Source organism: Frieseomelitta varia, unplaced genomic scaffold, assembly GCF_011392965.1.
Source record: "Frieseomelitta varia isolate USP_RPSP 00005682 unplaced genomic scaffold, Fvar_1.2 scaffold_905, whole genome shotgun sequence".
NCBI lineage: Eukaryota > Metazoa > Arthropoda > Insecta > Hymenoptera > Apidae > Frieseomelitta > Frieseomelitta varia.
This window is the reverse complement of record NW_025110707.1, coordinates 253136-273660: the sequence shown is the minus strand read 5'-3', so window position 1 is coordinate 273660 and position 20525 is coordinate 253136. Positions and strand designations below refer to the sequence as shown.

The 20525-nt window shown below is 30.9% G+C and overlaps 2 protein-coding genes across 4 annotated transcripts; both read left to right on the top strand.

The window, feature by feature from the left end:
• The first annotated feature begins 6531 nt into the window (after positions 1-6531).
• LOC122537359 (abasic site processing protein HMCES) lies at positions 6532-8291 on the top strand. The gene is made up of 6 exons (XM_043670452.1): positions 6532-6702; positions 6795-7017; positions 7234-7545; positions 7620-7727; positions 7876-8030; positions 8139-8291. The coding sequence occupies exons 1-6, from the start codon at positions 6683-6685 to the stop codon at positions 8272-8274; spliced, it is 954 nt and encodes a 317-aa protein (XP_043526387.1). The 5' UTR covers positions 6532-6682; the 3' UTR covers positions 8275-8291.
• A 945-nt stretch (positions 8292-9236) lies between these two features.
• On the top strand, positions 9237-19996 carry LOC122537344 (tyrosine-protein phosphatase non-receptor type 2). Of its 3 annotated transcripts, XM_043670432.1 has the most exons (9): positions 9240-9813; positions 11282-11443; positions 11532-11794; positions 11875-12100; positions 12167-12319; positions 12517-12682; positions 12753-12963; positions 13048-13158; positions 19899-19996. In XM_043670432.1, exons 1-9 carry the CDS (start codon positions 9718-9720, stop codon positions 19963-19965), a joined length of 1455 nt encoding a protein of 484 aa, XP_043526367.1. In that variant the 5' UTR covers positions 9240-9717; the 3' UTR covers positions 19966-19996. The 3 variants fall into 3 exon arrangements, with proteins under 3 accessions (XP_043526364.1, XP_043526365.1, XP_043526367.1); XM_043670429.1 differs by lacking the exon at positions 19899-19996 and having other exon boundaries at positions 9237-9813; positions 13048-13523; XM_043670430.1 differs by lacking the exon at positions 19899-19996 and having other exon boundaries at positions 9238-9813; positions 12167-12316; positions 13048-13523.
• The last annotated feature ends 529 nt before the right edge of the window (positions 19997-20525 follow it).

Here is a 20525-nt window from a genome sequence, read left to right as displayed (position 1 = left end):
TTTTTTGTACATTACTTCATTAGATTTTAAATTTTCATTGTTTGATGACCTGCATCCTTGGTTTTTCCAAATATTATATATGTATCTCATATTTAATTAAAGCTCTTGTTACACTTGAAGCATTGTTTTCATGGAATATTTTTTTTTACACAAAACTTTGGTAGAATATTTTGCTCTATAGCAAGAACAACTATATGATATTAGCTATTTCTTGCATATTCGGATTCTCCAAATTTGTCACTTTGTCATTAAATCTATCAATATTACCACGACATTGATCTCTCATTCTTTGAACTTGTTAACGGCTTTCTTCATTACCAATGTTATGAAGCCTGATTTATTCGTTCGAAACATCAATTTCATCTGTTTGAGTTTCAGCGTCTTTTCTCTGTAAAAAAGAAACAATTCTTTTCAAGCAAGTTTTGTAAGAGAAAAAAAAAATAAATAAAAAAATCCTTAAATTTGCTTGAATATTCTATAATGTGTTACATTTATTCTTTATACATAGATAAAAAAAAATTGTTAAGTATTAAAAATCATGTATAATTAAAAAGTGTTAAAAACTATATTAAAAGTATAAAAAATACTTTAGTTTAAAATTAAATGGTAATCTACTGGTGATTTTGAATCATCCTATCGCTCTTGCAGTCTTGACCACGCCAGCTTATTAATTGGCGGTCGATATGCCATGATCTTCTACTACACGTGCGGCAAGGTCGGTTAAATCATCAAATGTTTAAAAATTCTACTAGGTAATTAAAGCGGTCGAAATCTGATAACTGCTTTACGTTATGAACTAGTGAGATGAGTGACTGTTTAAAGCGGAGCCACTAGCCGAAATTGCCATCGAACATCGACAAATTGATCACGCCGGTAGTCTCGTTCGAAGGACTAAGAGACGCGCCATTATTCAAAGTGGCGCATCGGAAGGACGAGCGCCATTTAAATTTCTATGAGCGCGGGAAATGAGATTATAAAAGCAATCTTCGAAAGACTCGAGATCCTGTAAATATATTTCCTCACACACACGACGCCTATTGCCTTTACCCTCGTTTGAACTTCATCGAATTTGTCAAGCAGTGATCGATTATATTTAATACGATTTTCGTACGACGAATCGACGAATTTCTTAAACTTTAGGTTCGAGCCTTGATGAAACCGCGTTCGGCTATTGACGCTTTCAACTAATTTTTTATCGTGCAATGGATTATGTAAGCTAAGTAATCAACTCACGTGGAGAATGGAAAGGTTGACGATGATGCAACCGCTTCCTCTCGAGTTCTTTCGTCGTCCATTTTGGGCTTTTCTTCTTAGTCTAAATTTATTAGTTTCTAATTTAATAGTTGAAAATTTTACTTCTGCTCTTCCAGACGATTTTATCAATTCTGCTTGCTTGGCCGCCCGTGAACCTGTTTTGTATAATCAGTCTAATTCATTCTAGCCAATCACATTTGCCTAGCAACATCGATCGTTTCAGACGTTTCTCTATGTTTTTAGTTAAAAGTGTTTTTAATATCAACAAACAGGTTTGCGACCGTCCAGAATATTGGACAAAAATATATATGGTCTTGACGTAGCCGATGGTTGTGAATCTTTGACACGTGGCGTTTTTGTACTTGAATTGTTAAAACAAGGTGAAAACCTGTTGTCTAGCTCAGGGCTTCTCAAACTCTTCTATTTGGCGATCCCCTTTATCCAAGCAAATATTTTCGCGATCCTGGTATAGAGGGTATATAAACGAGAAATTATGACATTATATTATTATAAATGTTATATATTATATAAACATTATATATTATAAACAAATAAATTATGTTATATATTATAACATTAAACAAATATATTATATTGTAAATGAACTAAAACATTTGCTGATAATAAATCATAAAGAAAACAATTATTTGGTATTAAATTGGTTTTGAATTAATTTTCAGTCGTTGCGCGTTCAAGAATTTTTTCTTTTACTAAAATTTTTGCGACTTTGAAATTTAGTTATACGTTACTTTGAAAAGCCCTGGTTCTAACTGACGACTTAGTGCAATGTTAGATATATTATAAAATTAATAAAGATTATTTTTTATTTAGAAATTAATATGATAATAAGAAAAATTTCTTACAACTTAAGTCCATTTAATATAATTATATTATTACACAATCTGTTATTATTAACTAAGGTCCTATTAGTCAATGATGCTACTTTAAAAAATTGAATTTAATTGCAAAAATCTAAAATCAATTTTTTTGTGTTCAATTAATGTTTATGTGTTCTTTTTCCCATCAAACATGTCAATTGTAGATATTGAATTGAAGTTCACATTGAATTTTGTGATATCAAAACGATTGTTCAAAACTGTATCGCTATACTTAATCGCAGAATTATCTGAAATAAATATATAAGATTTTGAAGGGTTCATTATAATAAAATTAATATTTGATTACTAATATTTGATTACTCATTTCAGTTCAATGTTATTTTTAGTATAATGTTCATTTGTTGATTGTTCTATTTTACTTTTGTGTATATCACATTGCTCCTTTAACATGTTTTTTTCTATTGTGTCTATTAAATATGTAGAAAGTTCATTATTTTCAGTTAGCAAATACTTATTGTTTTCTTTAAGATTAGCTTCTTCTTTTTGTAAATACAATCGTATTCATCAATCGTGATCATATAAAAGTAACTTATTTTCTTTGAAATACTTTCAAGTTCTTTGTTTTTCTCTGTAATAAAAATTGATAATTCGATATTTTCTGTTAATTTATCAATTTTATTTTGATATGATTGTAACAACTTACAAGCATATCACTGTGTTCTTCATTATATACTACTGACATCTTGCAAAGCTGCTAAATCGCTTTCTAACGCGATTTTTTCATTCGTAACTTCAGAAATTCGCGCATAGAGTTCATCAATTGTTTTCTTAAGATTAAATTCTGTTTGTTTTGCATTCTCTTGCTCTGTGGTTAATTTTGTATTATTCATATTCATATTTTCAGTTGTTAACAAATAAATAGTTTCCTGTAATTTGTTTATGCTTGTTTTAAGACTTTGGACCGTTTTCTATATCTTCCAATTCCTTTTAGATGAAGAATTTCTTCTAATTCTAATTCTTTCCTCTGCTTTCATATTTAAATATTTACATTGCTTTTACTTATTCTTGAAAAAAGATAAAATAGATTCATTTTTTAAAAATATTGGATCTTTTAAATTTTCATTTGTAATCTGAATATCTTTATACATTTGACATTTTTACTAATTGTTTATCTCAAATTGAATAATTATTTTTCGACTAATATTTACTTCACTTCTTTCACTCATGTTACATGTCGTCTAACATTTCTAAACTATAATAATTGAAAAAATGACTTCTTTAGTTCGTTTGAGTTTAAATTTTCTACAATCTTTGGTTCATTAAGGCATACAATTGCTAATAGTAAGATAGGTGACTAGATATAAATAAAAATTTTTTCGCTTCTAACGCGAGCCTTCATAGAATGTATATAGAATATATAACCATTTCTGGAAGCGGTAGCAAAGAAAATACGTATCTGCTATGAGTTTACAAGTAGTGCAAAAGGCAAGCAAAAGCATTGTTTCTGTATCCTGGAACAGACAGTGTTTGGATATCGTTGATCTAGATTATGGACGGGATCCTGAAGAAATCAACATTGAAGATATGTTCGCTGTCGGACATCGAATAAATGCTGGACCAGCCTTCGCGAAAAACATTGGTTTCCGCAATACTCAAACGAATATAATGTATTGTAACTCTCGAATTCAATTGTACTACGCGATGATCCATATTAATGGATCGATGATCCCTGCACTTACACCATCCTAGAAGAAACAGACATGTAACAAATATCAAGAAACACAATGAAAATTCAGAGCAAACACAATGAAAAATTCTATCTTCGTAATGTGGATTCCAGCTCGCATCAGAAGGCAATGAAATGGCAAACAAGGAGGCAAAGACAGCGTCAGCACAAGCAATTCTCCAACACCTACAGATCTCACACACCAATTATATACAAGCTATAAAGCAAAAAATTCAATTACTAACTGAAGGAAAGCACAAGCCGAAATATCAGGTGGTAACTATTTTTGAAATTATTACAAAACAGCTAATATCAGATGGTAACTATTTTTGAAATTATTACAAAACAGCTAATATCAGGTGGTAACTATTTTTGTAATTATTACTGGTTTCACAAAAGAATATCCAGACACGTGACAGTATTGGTTAATAGAGCTGACCACTACAGTTTTGGCTCCTCATTGGCCAAAGTTGGTTCAGGATATCTCTTGTAATTGTGGCCATACAATGCAAAATCTGAACTACATATTTTGGTTCTACTCTAAATATGCAATTAAGCAATTCCTAATAGATTCTCTAATCAAGCCGCTAAAAATCATAGACAGCTTCCTAAAAACTAGTAACATAAAAATTTAAACGCAGTAGGAAAGAAGAAATCTAGCCATTATTTTTATATTTCTATACAAAGCTACTTTTTTTTTGTATACCTCCTTTTGTTATTTGCTTTTGTATATAACATCTTTTTTACACACTATTTTTATACTTTTATACTATTGTAAGCTATTTTTCTTTTGTATATCTTCTTCTGTTGCTTGCTTTTGTATATAACGTCTTTTTTCTTTAGATACAAATTTTACAGCATGTTAGATTATGTAATATATAGGCCAAGTACAGATTTGAAGCTAATAAATAAAAAAAAAAGAAAAAAAACAGATATATTTTAAGTTGCGAGAAAAATTAATTAATTGCATTTGTAAATTAGATTTCATCTTGTGTAATTGCATCTTGTTAATTAGATTTCCAGCTTTCTTTCTATACCCCATTTGCAGCATAAAATGCACAAATAGGAATTTTTAAAAACAATTAATACCACTTACCGATAGATAGCGCCACTATGTCTAAAATTGTAGCGACCTCTACTTTGAAGTATTTAGATCAACGATATCTATGTTCATTAAATCGTTCCGTCGAGATGTGTATTTAATATAAACAATAGAANAATTATATATTTTGTTATATTGATAATATTTTTATATAAACAACTAAAATTAATTACGGAGTTATTATTTATTTGTAGTATTGTGATATAAATTTAAATCATCACATAATTATTACAAAATTGTAGCGACTGTTACCTCTTCAAAATTAATATCAACGCCATCTACACAATCGTTTCGCCGAAAAGTACATTTTCTGTAAATCGACATCGCCAACTGTAAATCGACATCTAACATTAGAATATTTATAAATCGATATTTTATTTTTATTATTATTTATTATTTATTATTATTTTTATTATTTATAAATTGATATTTTATTTTTATTATTACTATGGAAATGTTATTACCATGTTTACTTATTGACAGAGATGTATATATAGATTTTCCCATTTTATAATTAGTTATTCTTTCCATAATCAACATTCATAGAAACAGTTATTTATTTGTGTTATAAAAAATTATTGAAGTTACAAAGTTGTTCTTATTTCTATTTGTAGTATTGTGATATTAATTTAAATTATCATCATAATCACTACAAAATTATAGTAATTATGACGATAAATAAATCAATATCACAATACTACAAATAAATAATAATTCCGTAATTAATTTTAGTAGTTTATATAAATATATTATCAATATAACAAAATATATAATTACTAATAGTTTAACGAAGATTAAATAATGAAAGGTAAATAACGAATGAATAATTAACATGATGATTGCAGTATATATAAGTTTCTGTAAATATTTCCATGGTGATAATAAAATTACTAATAATTTTTAAATATTTTATTGTTTATGTTAAATACACATCTCGGAATGATTTAATGGATATAGACGTCATTGATCTAAATTCTTCGAAGTAGAGGTCGCTACAAAATTATGATGGCATTTTTAAACCAAGCTTAACAGCGGCGACGTTTACGAAAGAAGAAAGAAGAAAATCGAATAGCGGAAAATATATTATAATTTCAATTGTTAAGCAAAGGAAATTAAAATAAATAGTAGTTGTGATTTCTTGCTAATTATCGTAATATAATTTATTAAAAGGAGTAAAACGAAAAAATTTGCACTAATTGCGAAAAAACGCTAGTCAAAAGAAATAATTTGTCAACTTTTAAAATTGCATCGTTCGTTTAAGACGCCCAGCCTTTATTTTATATTCCATTTATATTTCAGAATGTATTAATATTTTCAAAATTTTTCTTAATAAATCAAAACTCTTTTGCAAGTAGTGGTCAATTTCTCGTAAACTACATTGAATATTGATATCAAAGTTGTTTGTGAATGTAATCGATAACATCATCTTTGAAATATATATCTAATAAATGCAAATTATTGGTGTAAATCATTAAAATTAATTTTTTTTTTTAATGTGAATGTAAAACACTTAATCCTTCCAATTCATCATAACGACGCTAGTGTTTTTCATCCCGTAAAATAGATAAATAAAGAGTTAATTACTAGAAATATTTTTCGAATTAATATTATTTTTATATCAAACTTATTTTCAAATTGTTTTAACCAAATTGAAGGTGACAGGGAATACAATCCATGCTTTTAATTACTCATAAATTCCCGCCAGATATAATATGTGTTAGATGGCACTGATATATCATTGAAGAGAGTGGCGCGAAAAACATGTGTGGTCGAGCCGCTTGGTAAGTAATTTTGTCACGTAGTTCCAATAATTAATTCCTGACACGCAAACATCACTGCTAAGAGTTAAAGAAACCCATAAATGATTTTATAGTTCCCTGAATCCGGAGACTTTATGTCGTGCTTGCGAATACGAAAATGCAACCGGTAAACGACAGACGATATCATGGACCAAAAGCGACGTCGAATATGTTCCATCCACCAATATTGGTCCCAAAGATGTTCTTCCGTGTATCATTGCTGGTTCACATTGTGGCGAAGAGAATGAAAGAGTCCTTTGTGCCATGATGTGGAGTATGATTCCGCCCTGGCATGAGGTTTGTGTTTTATAATTAAGATTAGGTTATTCCACAGATGGGGATGAATTCATGTGGTTACCATTTGGTAACAACAAATGTGTTGATACAAAATGTGTCTATTCAATGCAAACATGTTTGTTATATCCCCTTGAGATAACAATAATCTTATTTTCTTTAATATTTTCGTTAGTACACAAGTAGCAAAAGAAGTTGAAAATATCTTTCTGTTTTCAGGGAGATTACAAAAAGCACAGCTTGTCAACGCATAATGCACGTTTGGAGAATATTAAAAATTCCAAACTATACAACTCGCCATTGCGCAATGGGCAAAGATGCATAATAATTTGTGAAGGATACTATGAATGGAAAGCTGGGAAAACTAAAAAAGATACTAAACAACCGTATTACATTTATGCCAACCAGAGGAAAGAAATAGAAGCAGATGATCCTTCAACATGGGAAGACAAATGGTCCGAGCAGGATGGGTGGCAAGGATTTAAAGTCTTAAAGATGGCAGGGATTTTTAATAAATTTAAAACTAAAGAGGTAAATGCAACATGTAAAATTTGTGCGAATAAGATTTAAATAGAAAACTACAGATACAGTAAGTTATGTTCCAGGATAAGATGATATATAGTTGTACAATAATTACTACTGAGGCAAATAGTGTTCTCTCTTGGTTGCATAACCGGGTACCTCTTTTTATAAATAAAGAACAAGATTTAAGGGTAAGGAAATAAAGATGTTTATGTAAATATTGAAAAGAATAATTTCTGTATCCATACACAGATAATTTTATTGCGTTGTTGACAAACAGCTTACGTTTTTATAACAATTAATACATTAATATTAGTATATTTGTGCTTCTAATAATAGCTCTGGCTGAATGAAAAATTATCAATAGATGAGGCTATTGACAAATTAAACAAATTAACGTTATCAGAAGATGATTTAAATTGGCATACAGTTTCAACTCGTGTAAATAATGTATTATATAAAAACGAAGATTGCAGAAAGAAGACAAAAGCAATGTATGTATATAGAATGTTACAATTAATCACTGGATGTTAGAATTATGAACTTTTAATCCTGTGAAGTGACATGCCAGACTATTGATTTAGTAATTCCATTATGTACAGAGGAGAGAAAAAAAGCAACTCTACTAGTTTTATGGCTTCTTGGTTGAAGAAGGGGTCTGCAGAGTCAGCTAAGAGAAAAACTACCGAAACTGGAAAAGATGATAACAGACCAACGAAAATTACAAAGGAAAACTAAAAAACTAAATTTAAAAATTAAGAAAAAAAAGGTTGTTTCGTTTGAATTCACAAGCATAGTCAAACTTAATTTTTTTTTGTAAAGATTTCTCTCGTAAATAATGATATTTATAAGGGTATTTACTACAAGTTTTTTTATATTTTCATATTCTGTAAAACAGTATTAATATTTTAAATGTCTCCATAATAATACTCTTAAATTTAATATACATATATCTTGCATTTATTTATAATCGTAAGATAAAAATAAAATAGTAATTTGTATTAAACATCAATATTACAAATTAGACAATAGTACATTTTTAACATGTTGACATTCAATATCGTTTATCTGTTTTGTTTCAAAAAATTTTTCATATATATAATTAATCCTTCTATCCTATGCGTGGATTATTTTCAACTTGGATATTTTTCGAATAATTTCGAAAAATTGATTATTTATAATTTTTAATATTATATTTTAATAAATTTTTCATAAATACATTTTGTAAAGTCCATAGAAACAACCAGGAAAAGAATTCCAAATATAATTATAAAAAAAGAAGTTCCGAAAGCGTTTCAAATGCCACATGTGCATCAGAAATGATAATACATCATATAACACAATTGATTATTACATATTAGATGTGCTACTAATACATTATTTATCTATACTAATACATTATTTATCTATTTATACATATACATTATTTATCTAGAAAAAAATATTATTCATTCGCAGTTTTCAAATTTATCACCTTATTTTTCCTTGTCTATACATAAAAGTATTTACGAGTGAATATTAAAGTATAAGCAATAAAGTACTTACGAGTAAAAATTAAATAATTTTGAATTTAACGATATAGGACACGTGTTTGTAGTACTTGATTTTTATACTTTGCAGAAATAATAATTTTCTTTGTAAAAGGAGATAATTGTACATCTTGCCATAAACAAATTTTTAAAAAGGCGGACTTTTATTTGGCGCGTGTCAGCGCGCATGAGCAGCCGAGTACAACATGGCGGCGACCATTGCGCATCCCATTCGACGGCAACAAAGAGATAGAAGAAGAGGGAGACGAGAGGCTAGAAACTGGCCGGTTTCCCTCAGATGTCAGCACATTGGGTCGTATGTCGCGGTGGTGGTAGTGGAGGTGAAGGCGATCGGTGGTGCGGTGGTCGAGCCTACAGAGTGATATAGTGGATAACGTTAGAGAGTGACGGTGTACATAACTTCTACCAGCGCCGGAGAGTCGAGTCTTACGCATTTTCGTCTCCCGTGCGGGGGCTACCCTTCGCAAGAATCCGCGTCACGCATGGCATCGCTTCGTGGCTAAGACGCTTTTTTCCTTGGGGACAGAGAGAACAGGATCGTGCGCGGCCGGGGCCCAGCCTCTTCGCGTGCCTCGTCTCATTTTGCCGTTTTCGAGCGCCGGAGAGACCGAGTCGCGAACGAGCCGACAGAATGACTAGTCAGGAGACACTTGACCAAGGGATCAGTAACGTGGAAACCGAATATCTGGAGATCAACTCGAAGGGAGCCTGGCCGATTCTCTATCAGGTAAAAAGATCGCGCCCCGTTCCATCTCTTTCTTCTTCCGTTTTTTGCGTCTTTCCTTCCGGTTCGAGCGAGAAACGGCGATTCCTGCCTGCGAATGTGTTACGTACAGAGCCTTCCTACACTATCGCATGCAACTTTCAGTCTGAGGCCTTCTTGCACAATTCCAACCACCATTATTGTTGAAATTTTTTTCCGAGCTTCGGAGTTACAAGGTACGGGTATTAATGAATAAACTTGCACAACGGCAATAAATTTGTTTATGAAGTAAATGGAATTTTGTAAGTAAATTTTACTAAAATTACCAGAGTTATCTGACCATTCTGTTTGGTAGAGAGTCACGAAATTTAAAGGAGCTTGTAACCTAGAACGTGTAACTTGTCAGTTTATTGATATTATTATGGTTGGTAAGTTATTGTATAAGAGCTCCTTGTGGATTCTTGGCATCGTGGAATTGTTTTTTCATCCACGACCCGGAAACGATAAAATCGTAAATACAATAAAATCCGATTCTGACGTTCTATCGATGTTTGCCAAACGATGAGACTAATATAATAATAATAATAATAATAATAATACTGGCATGTTGTCATTTGTCGCGAGATCTCGTGGTACGCTTACCAATTTTTATCTTCCTTCCGCATTGCTGAATGAACAGGGAAACCTGTGCATCAGTCTGTGTCATGCGTGTTTATCGGATTTTTGTTTATTTATCGTACGCGGCCTGTTCATGGCTGTATTCAACTTCCTTCGCGATTTTTGTCAATCTAGAACAACTTATTTTCAACAAATGAATTTGTACCTTTCTATAATGCGATCCGACACGATGACAAAGAAGTTCCACTATGTTCATTCATTATCTGTTTTGTTCTGTAACTGGTTTGCTTATCCGCGGATATGTATTTACAATGCGCGGATTGTTCCACGATTCTCGGGGACTATCGGTTTATCTTCTTGGAAAGCCGTTTTCACCGGAAAATTCTTAAATGCTGCATAGAATCTGCATTGTGATTTTATTGCCAAGGTCGAATTTCTTGGTTTTAAATAAACGTGCCAGGTATATGTTTAGAAATGCAGTTTATATTCGTAAGAAAAGTGACTTAATTACTAGATAATAAACAAAGTTTCTACAAGTTTAACAAGTCGATCAAGAAAAAATATATTGTATGAACAATGAAGAAAAAAATGTTATATAAATATAGATTATTTGAAACTTTGTCAAAAAGTTATAATAAAAATATTAAATATGTAATTAATAGCTGTGCTTTATTTCAAAATGTTAATCATTTTTGTGAATACAAAGCTGATATGCAATGTAACATTGATACTAAACTGATCTAATAATTATTTGCTATATTTCTTTTTCTTTTTAGAGTTCTTTTTACATGTATTTTTTATCATAACTTTTTTACGAAACATCTTCAAGTATCTTTCCTTCTTGGTATAATATAAGAAAATATTATTCTTGCAGCACATACGTAATGAATGCAGCAATTTTACATATACATGCAATGAGTCAAAGAAGCCACAAAACAAAAATTTAAACCGTTATAGAGATGTTTTGCCATATGACGATAGTAGGATTGTTCTTAGAAGAGGCCCATGTGATTACATCAATGCTAATCTCATACAGGTAGAAATTATATACAAATATTTAATTTTAAGCAAAAAGAACAATTTACAGTAACAATAACAAGATAACAAGATTATTTTTATTATAGGTAGATCGTGCCCATAGACAATACATTCTTACACAAGGACCATTAGAAAATACTGCTGGCCATTTTTGGCTAATGGTATGGGAGCAAAATTCTAAAGCTGTGTTAATGTTAAATAAGATAATTGAAAAGAATCATGTTAAATGCTATCAGTATTGGCCTCTTGGTGATTCAACAATTAATACTATGATGTTTCCGGATGTTGGTATAAATGTAACATATATTAGTAAAACAGAATCATCGGATTATACAACTAGAATATTGAAGTATGGGAATGAAGAATTGTATTACAAATACTGTCCATGTGTTTAATTTTAAAAGGTCATAAGTCATATTTGCTTTGTAGGTTAACTGACTTGGAAACAAAAGAAAGTAGAGAAATATTACATTTCCATTATACTACTTGGCCAGACTTTGGAGTTCCACAAAGTCCAACAGCTTTTTTACAGTTCTTAACAGATGTTAGACAATCAGGAGCATTGGATCAAAATGTTGGGCCTCCTGTGGTACATTGTTCTGCAGGAATTGGGAGATCAGGGACATTTTGTTTAGTTGATACTTGTCTTGTTTTGGTAAGCATTATGCATATTAAAGAGAATTTAAAAATTTCAGATCAAAAATTGTCTTTTCTATTGTAGATTGAAGAAAATGGATTGAATTCCGTAAATGTGAGAGAGATATTAATAGAAATGAGAAGACACAGAATGGGTTTAATTCAAACACCGGATCAACTAAGATTTTCATATGCTGCTATCATCGAAGGAGCAAAACAATTGCCATCCAATAATGTGGTAACTAATACCAATTCACAGTGGTACAATGTTATTAGTTTCTCAAATTAACTTAATAAATAAATATTCTCGTTGCTGGTTTCATGTAAAAAGTGTTGTGAAAAAGTGTTGTTCTTATTGTAAATTAATTCTAATAATATTGTGCTACTGTGTTACACAACAGTTTTTGACTTTCACTAATTTCTGTGTATTTACAGAATATTAATAACGAAGTAGTAACAAATCATTATGATGTGGTAAGTAATATTAGTAATCCTTCAAATGGAGAGGAAGATGAACCACCTCCTTTGCCACCTCCAAGAGGTGAATCGTTAACACGTAGTATGATGGCTGACTTAACTTCAAATCCAATAACAAGAAATGGTAAGCATGTGTAAATGGTTAGTAATTGTCAAACTTAATTTTTAAAATATAATTTTTTTTTTCATATTAGATGAATTAAGTAGACCACCTGACAAACCATTGCCTAGAGAGCCATCAGTTTCCACAGAAATATCCATCAGTTCACAGATTATTGCAAATTCTACAGTAATTACAAACAATTTACACGAACAGAATTCCGACGGTGTTGCGGTGCCTAATGATAATACCAGTGACGGTGAAAACTCTTCAAAAACAATTAGTCCTCCGTCCAGTCCAGATACGTGAGTTATTTTAAAAGTAAAATTGTATTTAAGTGTTCCAGTATCCTCTTTTCTTCATATTTATTTCTTCATATATTCGAACAGGAAAAACGAAGTGCGTCATCGTAATAAAGAGAAGAAAGAACGTTTGGCAGCACAAGTGCGGGAGATGAAGCGTCGTCAAAAAGAGAGTGAAGAATGGCAGAAGCTTAAGAGGTCATTATTTAAACCTCTTACAATAGGCATAGGTGCTGCAATTGTTGGTGGGGGTATTATAGCGATTTGTGGCTATTTGTACATGCGTGGTTAAGATCGAATTGTTTTCCTATCACGCATGTACATGGACTGTCGAATTTGTCAGTGATACTAGGTGATCCGCACATTCAAAGATAGTTACTTTCACCATGAAATATTTAACAGCTCTTTTGCACATGCCGTTGATTGTCGTTTCGAGAAAATAAGTCAGGGAGAAGCATTTAGTGTTATATAATTTGAAGGAAAAATGAACACAGTCGTCGTAAGGTGTTAGAAGATAACTGACGAATTTTTCTCATTTTACCAATCAATTAATTAGATTAGTAATAATCTATATTATAATCTATATTAGATTATTAATAATCTATATTATTAATACTAGTGCGTATTAATAAGATATTGTCAATTGAGTAATAAAATTAGAAACATTCATCAGTTATCAAAGGAACGTTTAAAAGAAGTTACTTATTCTAATAAGGTGCATTTTGTAAAGGACATTGTTTTGACGAAGAAACGAGAAGAAAAATGATCAGGTCTTAAATGACAAGAAGAGGAGATCTTCGATTTGTATTTTTATATTGTGATTCACTCAATAAGTATGTAGCATATTAGAAGGTATACATTCTTTTGAACATTTTTTTCTTAGGTTTCCTTGAAAGTTGTACTTTATGAAGTCAGTAAATACTTTTACATTCATATTTCCAATTATAGTAAAATAAGAGATACATTGATTTAAATTTTTATTTTATGATCTTTTTCTCCAATTAGGAACACAGATTATCTTTTTTATTTGTTTGATAACGTTAACAAGTGAACATGCATTCTATGAAATAGCATGGGAGAAAAAGTACATATAAAAATCTAATATAAATAAATAATCAATGTCCTCTTATTTTCGTATTGTAATGATCGTAGATTTTCACATACAACAAAGTGAGTGCACGTCAATGCACGCAAAGTGAGTTGCACGACATTTCAGTAAGCAAAATTGGTTACTCTTAAAGTAATATTCAACAGGCAATTAAAAGTATTAACTTACTATTTCCTTTTCTTTGTTACAATACTTAAATAAATTTAGATTTCTTTAATTTAATTCATTTCATTACGATCGATATTTAAATCATCACATTAAATTGAAGAACAAATGAGATGAATTTTCTTCGAATAAATTTGATCTACTGTTAGCAATTATTCAGAATACCAAAATCATTCGCTTAAAGTTTTTTATAAGTACCCCTGATGATCTTGCTAAAATTTAATGGATATATGATAGTCGTAGAGAAACGTTAACGAATTTTACGATTATAACATACTATATAAATGTCTTTTTTTATAAGTAACTTGCCCAATCAACTAGAATACATTTTTCTATAGAAGGTTCATGACGAATCGAAATCATACTAGAAATTAGCATAAGCGATGCCTGTGACGTACCATGGCCCATTTTTACATGGCTGTTTACTTAGTGTCGTCGATTTCGTTCGAAACTTGTTCCTGGGGCTATGAGCAAAGGGGGAAAAAAAAAAGAAACGAATCTTTTTGACTTTCTCTTTTCCTTGAAGAAACGCGTCATCGAGATATTCCGTTTAATATGGCAACTGGTGCCTTTAATATTGTGTGTACTTCGTAAATAATTCACGCGATTTCGTAAAATGCTAGTAATCATTTGTAATATGTCATTTTGTATTTGTACCGGAATAGCTGAGAGAATTCTTTTACACAAGAGTTAGAATGACTGGTATACGGGAACAGAAAATTAACAAATTTCCCGTGATACTGCAATAGCAACAAGGATATTCTCAACGATCAAAACTTGCTACGGTACTCATCACATGCTATTCTGCATATTGCGACTTTCATTTCATGTGATGAAATTGTCGACATAATGAGTGCCAAACAATAAGCCAATAAGGATTTTATACGTCATGCATAATACATATAGAAGTGTATAATATCCCTGTGAATCAGTTTTCGATGTCAGCCCTGGTGTATGTATGTGTGTTTGTCGGTGTAAATATTCAACCATATTTGATTACACGAATATGAATTTAAAGAATATTTTGTAGGAACAAAAATGTTCTTAATGTTGAATACTTCCTGCAGACCTGATCAGCGTCATATCAAGGCCGATGTCGAAAACTGATTCAATCAGAGGAACATGTTAATGTATCAAACCGTATCATAGTTACATTAGTGAATTTTATTTTATACACTTTTAACCCCTTATCAAAACGTTTTATACATTAATAACTTCATCTCTATTGAGCACTCTGATATTCTTGCAATATTTAAATAAATTTTAAAGGACCTTAGTTTCTGCGTAAAAGAAGGATAACTAGGGGTTAAAAAATATGAGTCCTTTTAAAATGAATTTTAACTGGTTTGCTCAATGGTCAATCGTTCAAAGTACATTGAGCACTGCGGAAAGACTGAGTATGTCTAATTACTTCTAAATGAAGTTAAAAAAAAAAAAAAAAAATGAATGAAAACGAAAAAAGGATTACGAGTACGTAACGCGTTAAAAAGAATTGTACTTGTAAGCTGAGTTTCTACGTAAATCATCATGATCGTTCTTGGTAGGCTTTCTGGATCGTGTTCCGGCGTAAAATTAAATAAAAAAAAACAGAGAGGAAAGAAGTTGAAACAGGAAGCAAAGTGTAGATTAGTTGCTTACGTTTCGACATTTTTCCAAGAAGAGAACACGCGTGAGTGTGTGAACAAATGTATTTTGTACTTTTGTATTACGTCGTTAATCCATAGGATGCTTGGAACACGATCTCCGTGCGAAAAAATTATTTTCGGATACGTGTTACATTCATTAGAACGTATATGCGTTCGTGTATTCACTCGTGAGGTATAATCACACGTATCACGATAAAAAATGTTATCATGTTCCATTTGAAGCAGTGTTGAAATATTGTTCGAAGTTGAATACAGTATTCTGGTGTCGATACAAATTCACCTATGTGTGTATGCACCATTGTATATCTTGTTACCTGATTTTCGTTTAGAGCATATTCATGTTTATATTGTCGTTAGGGGTACATGCGACTCAGACATTGCGTTTCCCTTTTCTTATTTTGAAACGATTTTTGAAACATGCTTTAATAACTTAGTATCCATAGGATGTGAGAACAGCGTGAAAAAATAATCTCCAAGGAAAGTGAAAGATACATGCGTCAACTTCCGTTTCTGGTGATTACATTGGACGAAAGAGATAATAGTAGTATTCTTAAAAAAGAATACTATATTTTTTATATTTTCTTTTATTTTTAGAAACATAATAAATGTGAGCTTCGAGAGTGTAACAAATGTGCTTGTTTTTGGAAAAGAGTATCGTTTGAGGCTTCCAAATGTTGATATACTTTTGAATTAGATTATGAATATGATTTCCATATTGGAATCGTTTTCATAAGAAGGTGTAAAATTAAGTTATTATCACATTATTATGTATCATAAATATTAATATTGGTTTTTATGTTACAGTGTAATTCAACAATTGCAATTTTATATACACATTCGTGTATTGCAATATTGTATAATTTAATCAGAATTGGCACCTAGAACTAAACTGTGGATGTTTATACATGTATAACAAATTTAGAAATACGTAATGCAACGTGCAGTGTGCTTAAAATACAAAGATGTATAAAATATCCTAAGCAAAGTATAGAATATAGTATCTAGTAAGTAAAACAAAGTTTTAGTTAGATTTTATTTCTTTGGTTATGAAAATATGAAATAAACATCCATAGCTTAGTTTTATAACGATTGCAACTGACGAGTTTGTCAAAAGTTAAAATTTATTTGAAGTAAGTTCCATTGTTAATGACGGCGTTCATCGTATGTTTATCGAGTTGATTCCTGTAATAATCGGGAAAACGAGATGAACATTAGAACATTTGTCCAATTGTTGCTGATTACCAGAAGCTTCCTGAGGAGATTAATAGAGTGCGAGAGAGCGCGAGAAAGCGAGTGCGTGCATATTCTCAAGAATTAAAATCCACAAAAGACACGGTGCTAATAAAAAGTTCCAAAAATGAGGAAAGAAAGGAGAACGATGAAGAAGAGGAAAACACGCTTCGAAACGCGCGCTTGCGTGAGATAGCGAGAATGAACATGAATCGAAGGAGCATGTAAATGAAAAAAAAAAAAAAAAAACGAGATATTACGAGTGTGACAGTCGTGAGATTTCCTACGAACATTTTTTCCTACATTTCGCCTTTAGAAGAATAATAATATAAGAACGGGAAAATGGAAAAAAGTAAGAAAGTCACACAATGTATGAAATTTTTAGAGGACTGAACTTCGTCGATTATATGATAGAAACGCTCAAAGGAAGATTTAAAACAAGAAAAAAAAAACTAAAAGACGAAGAGGGAAGGCTTTCATATATAATTTCAGTTTTTCTCCATCCAATAATCTCTCCGTCGTGTACAATAAACAGAAACTTGTTACGATACTACAAGGAACCGCAGAAACATAGCTAAGTGCCTGCTCATACGAAAGAAAAGGAAAGGGAAAAAGAGAGAACCATAGCTAGAATACGATCTGTAGTAACATTACGGATAGTTACAACACTGTATGCAATCTCTCGCCTTTTTTTGGAAGAGCGTAGTCATCGAGCAAGTGAATCCTTTATTATCCGACAATATATCCTTACATATATTTAGAGATTAGATAATCGTTCCACTAAATCTATTGTTACGTGACTGTCGAATGATCGATCCACGAGGTTTATAGTTTACTTTCTGAGAACTATTCATTTCTTGGCCGCTATTTCTTTTTTTTTTTAATATATAAATCTCATACAACTAAACAATGTAATAATAATTGATGAAAGAAATCTAGTGTACTGGTAAAATTAATACATAATTGACGGAGTCAGTAATTAAAAAGCTAAGTAGAAACCAATTGAAAAAAGAATGAATTCTATATATTTTTCAAATGTCATAGAATCATACAATGCGACAATTAACGTAAAATAAGTTATATTTTCCTGAGGATGTTACATTTTACCTGATCACTAAATTCCTTCCATTCTCGTGGTTTGATTTAATTTGACAATCAATGTGTCTAAAATTAGAAATCGAGTTGCGTGTGCGAAAAGGGAAGCGAACGAGCGAACAAAATATGAGATAAGAACCAGGAGAATGAAAACGAAGATCAGGATTTGGATAACGATATATGAATATTGTCTTCTCGGTTAGAAAAAATGGAACATGGTCAATGATAAGTTACTTCTCCCTGAAGTCAGACTGCATACCTGCGACTCGACTTTGACGCAATTAACTGTTAATATTTACAATATACTGTAGTAGAAGATGTATTGAGATGTGGTATTTTAAATGTAAAACACACATACACACACACACAAATGACAAGTGGAAATGTTAACACTTGGTAGAATTAGAGACGAAGGAATAGAGAAAGAGGGTTGAAAGAAGCGAAATGGTAGCATTAAAAATTAGTGAAAAAAGAAGTAAAAGTCAAATTTCTAGTTTGTTTTCAATTGGCTATGAAAAAGAAAGAAAGACAATTTGAACGAGTTGAACAATGGGAAAATTCATTCGAAACGTCACTTCGCTTCTTTACACGCCCTAGCTAGAGAACATAGATCAAAACAGAAAGATAGGAAAGTGATTAGTACGAGGAAATGGTTTGCATGCAATAAAATGTTACGCGACAAGAAAAAGTAAGAGAACGGAAAAAAGTCGATATGTGCGGCGACATCGATACCCTCACGATGCATATGCATTTTTTACTTCCGAATGTAGAACGAACGAAAAGAAAAAAAAACAAAGTAAGGATAGACGAGGTTCCCCGATTTGCATATTTAGATCAATCAATACAGGAAAGGATTTTTTTGTACTTTCCAACTTTTTTTTCATTCCACTACCTCTTTTTGACTAATGTGACTGGGCAACAGGTTTTGGTTATTCAAATTCGCATGAAAAATTATTATCTATATTACAAAAAAGATAAAATATAATTAGAGTGCGGATTTTTACATTATTTATTCATTCATGTAAAAATGAATAAATAATATGCAACAGTATGTAAGACGTTCGAGATAGAATAGTTTTATAGTGTATTTATGTTACAGTAAGTGGCATAAATCTCTTTTTAAATTTGATATTTTCAATTATATTATATGCTCATGAAAATATGAATTTGTATAAATACTCGCTCCTAATTATAATATTACAGATACGAAGAAAACTGAAAATTATATTTTTTATATTGCATAGTGATTATAAAAAGTATTTGTGTATATTTATTAATTAATGTTCCGAAATTCAATTAGTATATACAATGTATTACATTTCATATCATTTATGAAAATGAAGATAATAAAAAAAGTTTCTTTGGAAAATAGAAACATATACAAATACTTTCAATAGTCACTATATGTATACATGTATCTATTTTTTTTCTTATATGAAAATAATGTGGTTGTTTTATTAGCGAATTTGATACTAAAACTTGTTGATTGGTTCCCCTAGTTGAATGTTTCACCTAACAATTTCATCCGGGAAGATTGGTATGAGTGAAATCGCGTCTATTAATCCATGTACTAACAGGTCTAACTCGATCCTTGATCTATTACTAATCCGTTTTACCTTGTGCTTGTTTATTTATTTCTCGTACTTGTCTTCCCAACAACCACAAAAATACCTTCATCTGGTGATTTCTTTCAGATCTAAAAGCGAAACTACTACCGAAAGCAGCGAAACCGTGCACGAGGAAGCCGAACCTGCAAAATAAAATAAAAAACAGAAAAAAAGAGAAAAAGATTTAAAAAAATGACAAGATCGCGTTAACATTTTCGAAAATAAAGATGAACACGTGAAAAAAGGAAAAAAAAAATACGGTACTTTGTTTTTTTTTTCTTTGGAATCAGTGTCTTTTCTTTCTTCTTCTTCTTTTTGTGAATTCTCTGACAAGAAATTGCAATTAGACTTTAACGTTATCTGGGAAGACTATTCGACGAATGCTTAACTGAGGAAAATAAATCGATTTATTTGGTACAAACAGAAGCAACACTTAATTCGACGATGCACGATGTTTTTTCAAGACACATCCTCTCTCCCATTCAACGAATTCATTGTTTCTACTTTTTCGTGATCGATGATTCGAGAAAAGATTATTTTCGATACCTTAAATTATTGAATTACTGGAATTCTTTGAGATTCACCTCAAACCAGTCAAAAGTCTTAATCTCCTTGTATATAATAATAGAATGGATTTGTATTACTTTGTACTACTCGTTTATTTATAATTATACAATAATTATTTATTGTGTTTTTTATTCAAAAAAGATAAAC

Bases quoted from the DNA above. Each gene is read 5' to 3' on its own strand.
- LOC122537359 (XM_043670452.1), top strand. From the start codon at position 6,683: ATGTGTGGTCGAGCCGCTTG. The intron at 7,018-7,233 runs GTTTGTGTTTTA...TTCTGTTTTCAG, and splicing joins TGATTCCGCCCTGGCATGAG to GGAGATTACAAAAAGCACAG. The intron at 7,546-7,619 runs GTAAATGCAACA...GTTATGTTCCAG, and splicing joins ATAAATTTAAAACTAAAGAG to GATAAGATGATATATAGTTG.
- LOC122537344 (XM_043670429.1), top strand. From the start codon at position 9,718: ATGACTAGTCAGGAGACACTTGACCAAGGGATCAGTAACGTGGAAACC. The intron at 11,444-11,531 runs GTAGAAATTATA...TTTTTATTATAG, and splicing joins TCAATGCTAATCTCATACAG to GTAGATCGTGCCCATAGACA. The intron at 11,795-11,874 runs GTATGGGAATGA...TTTGCTTTGTAG, and splicing joins TATACAACTAGAATATTGAA to GTTAACTGACTTGGAAACAA.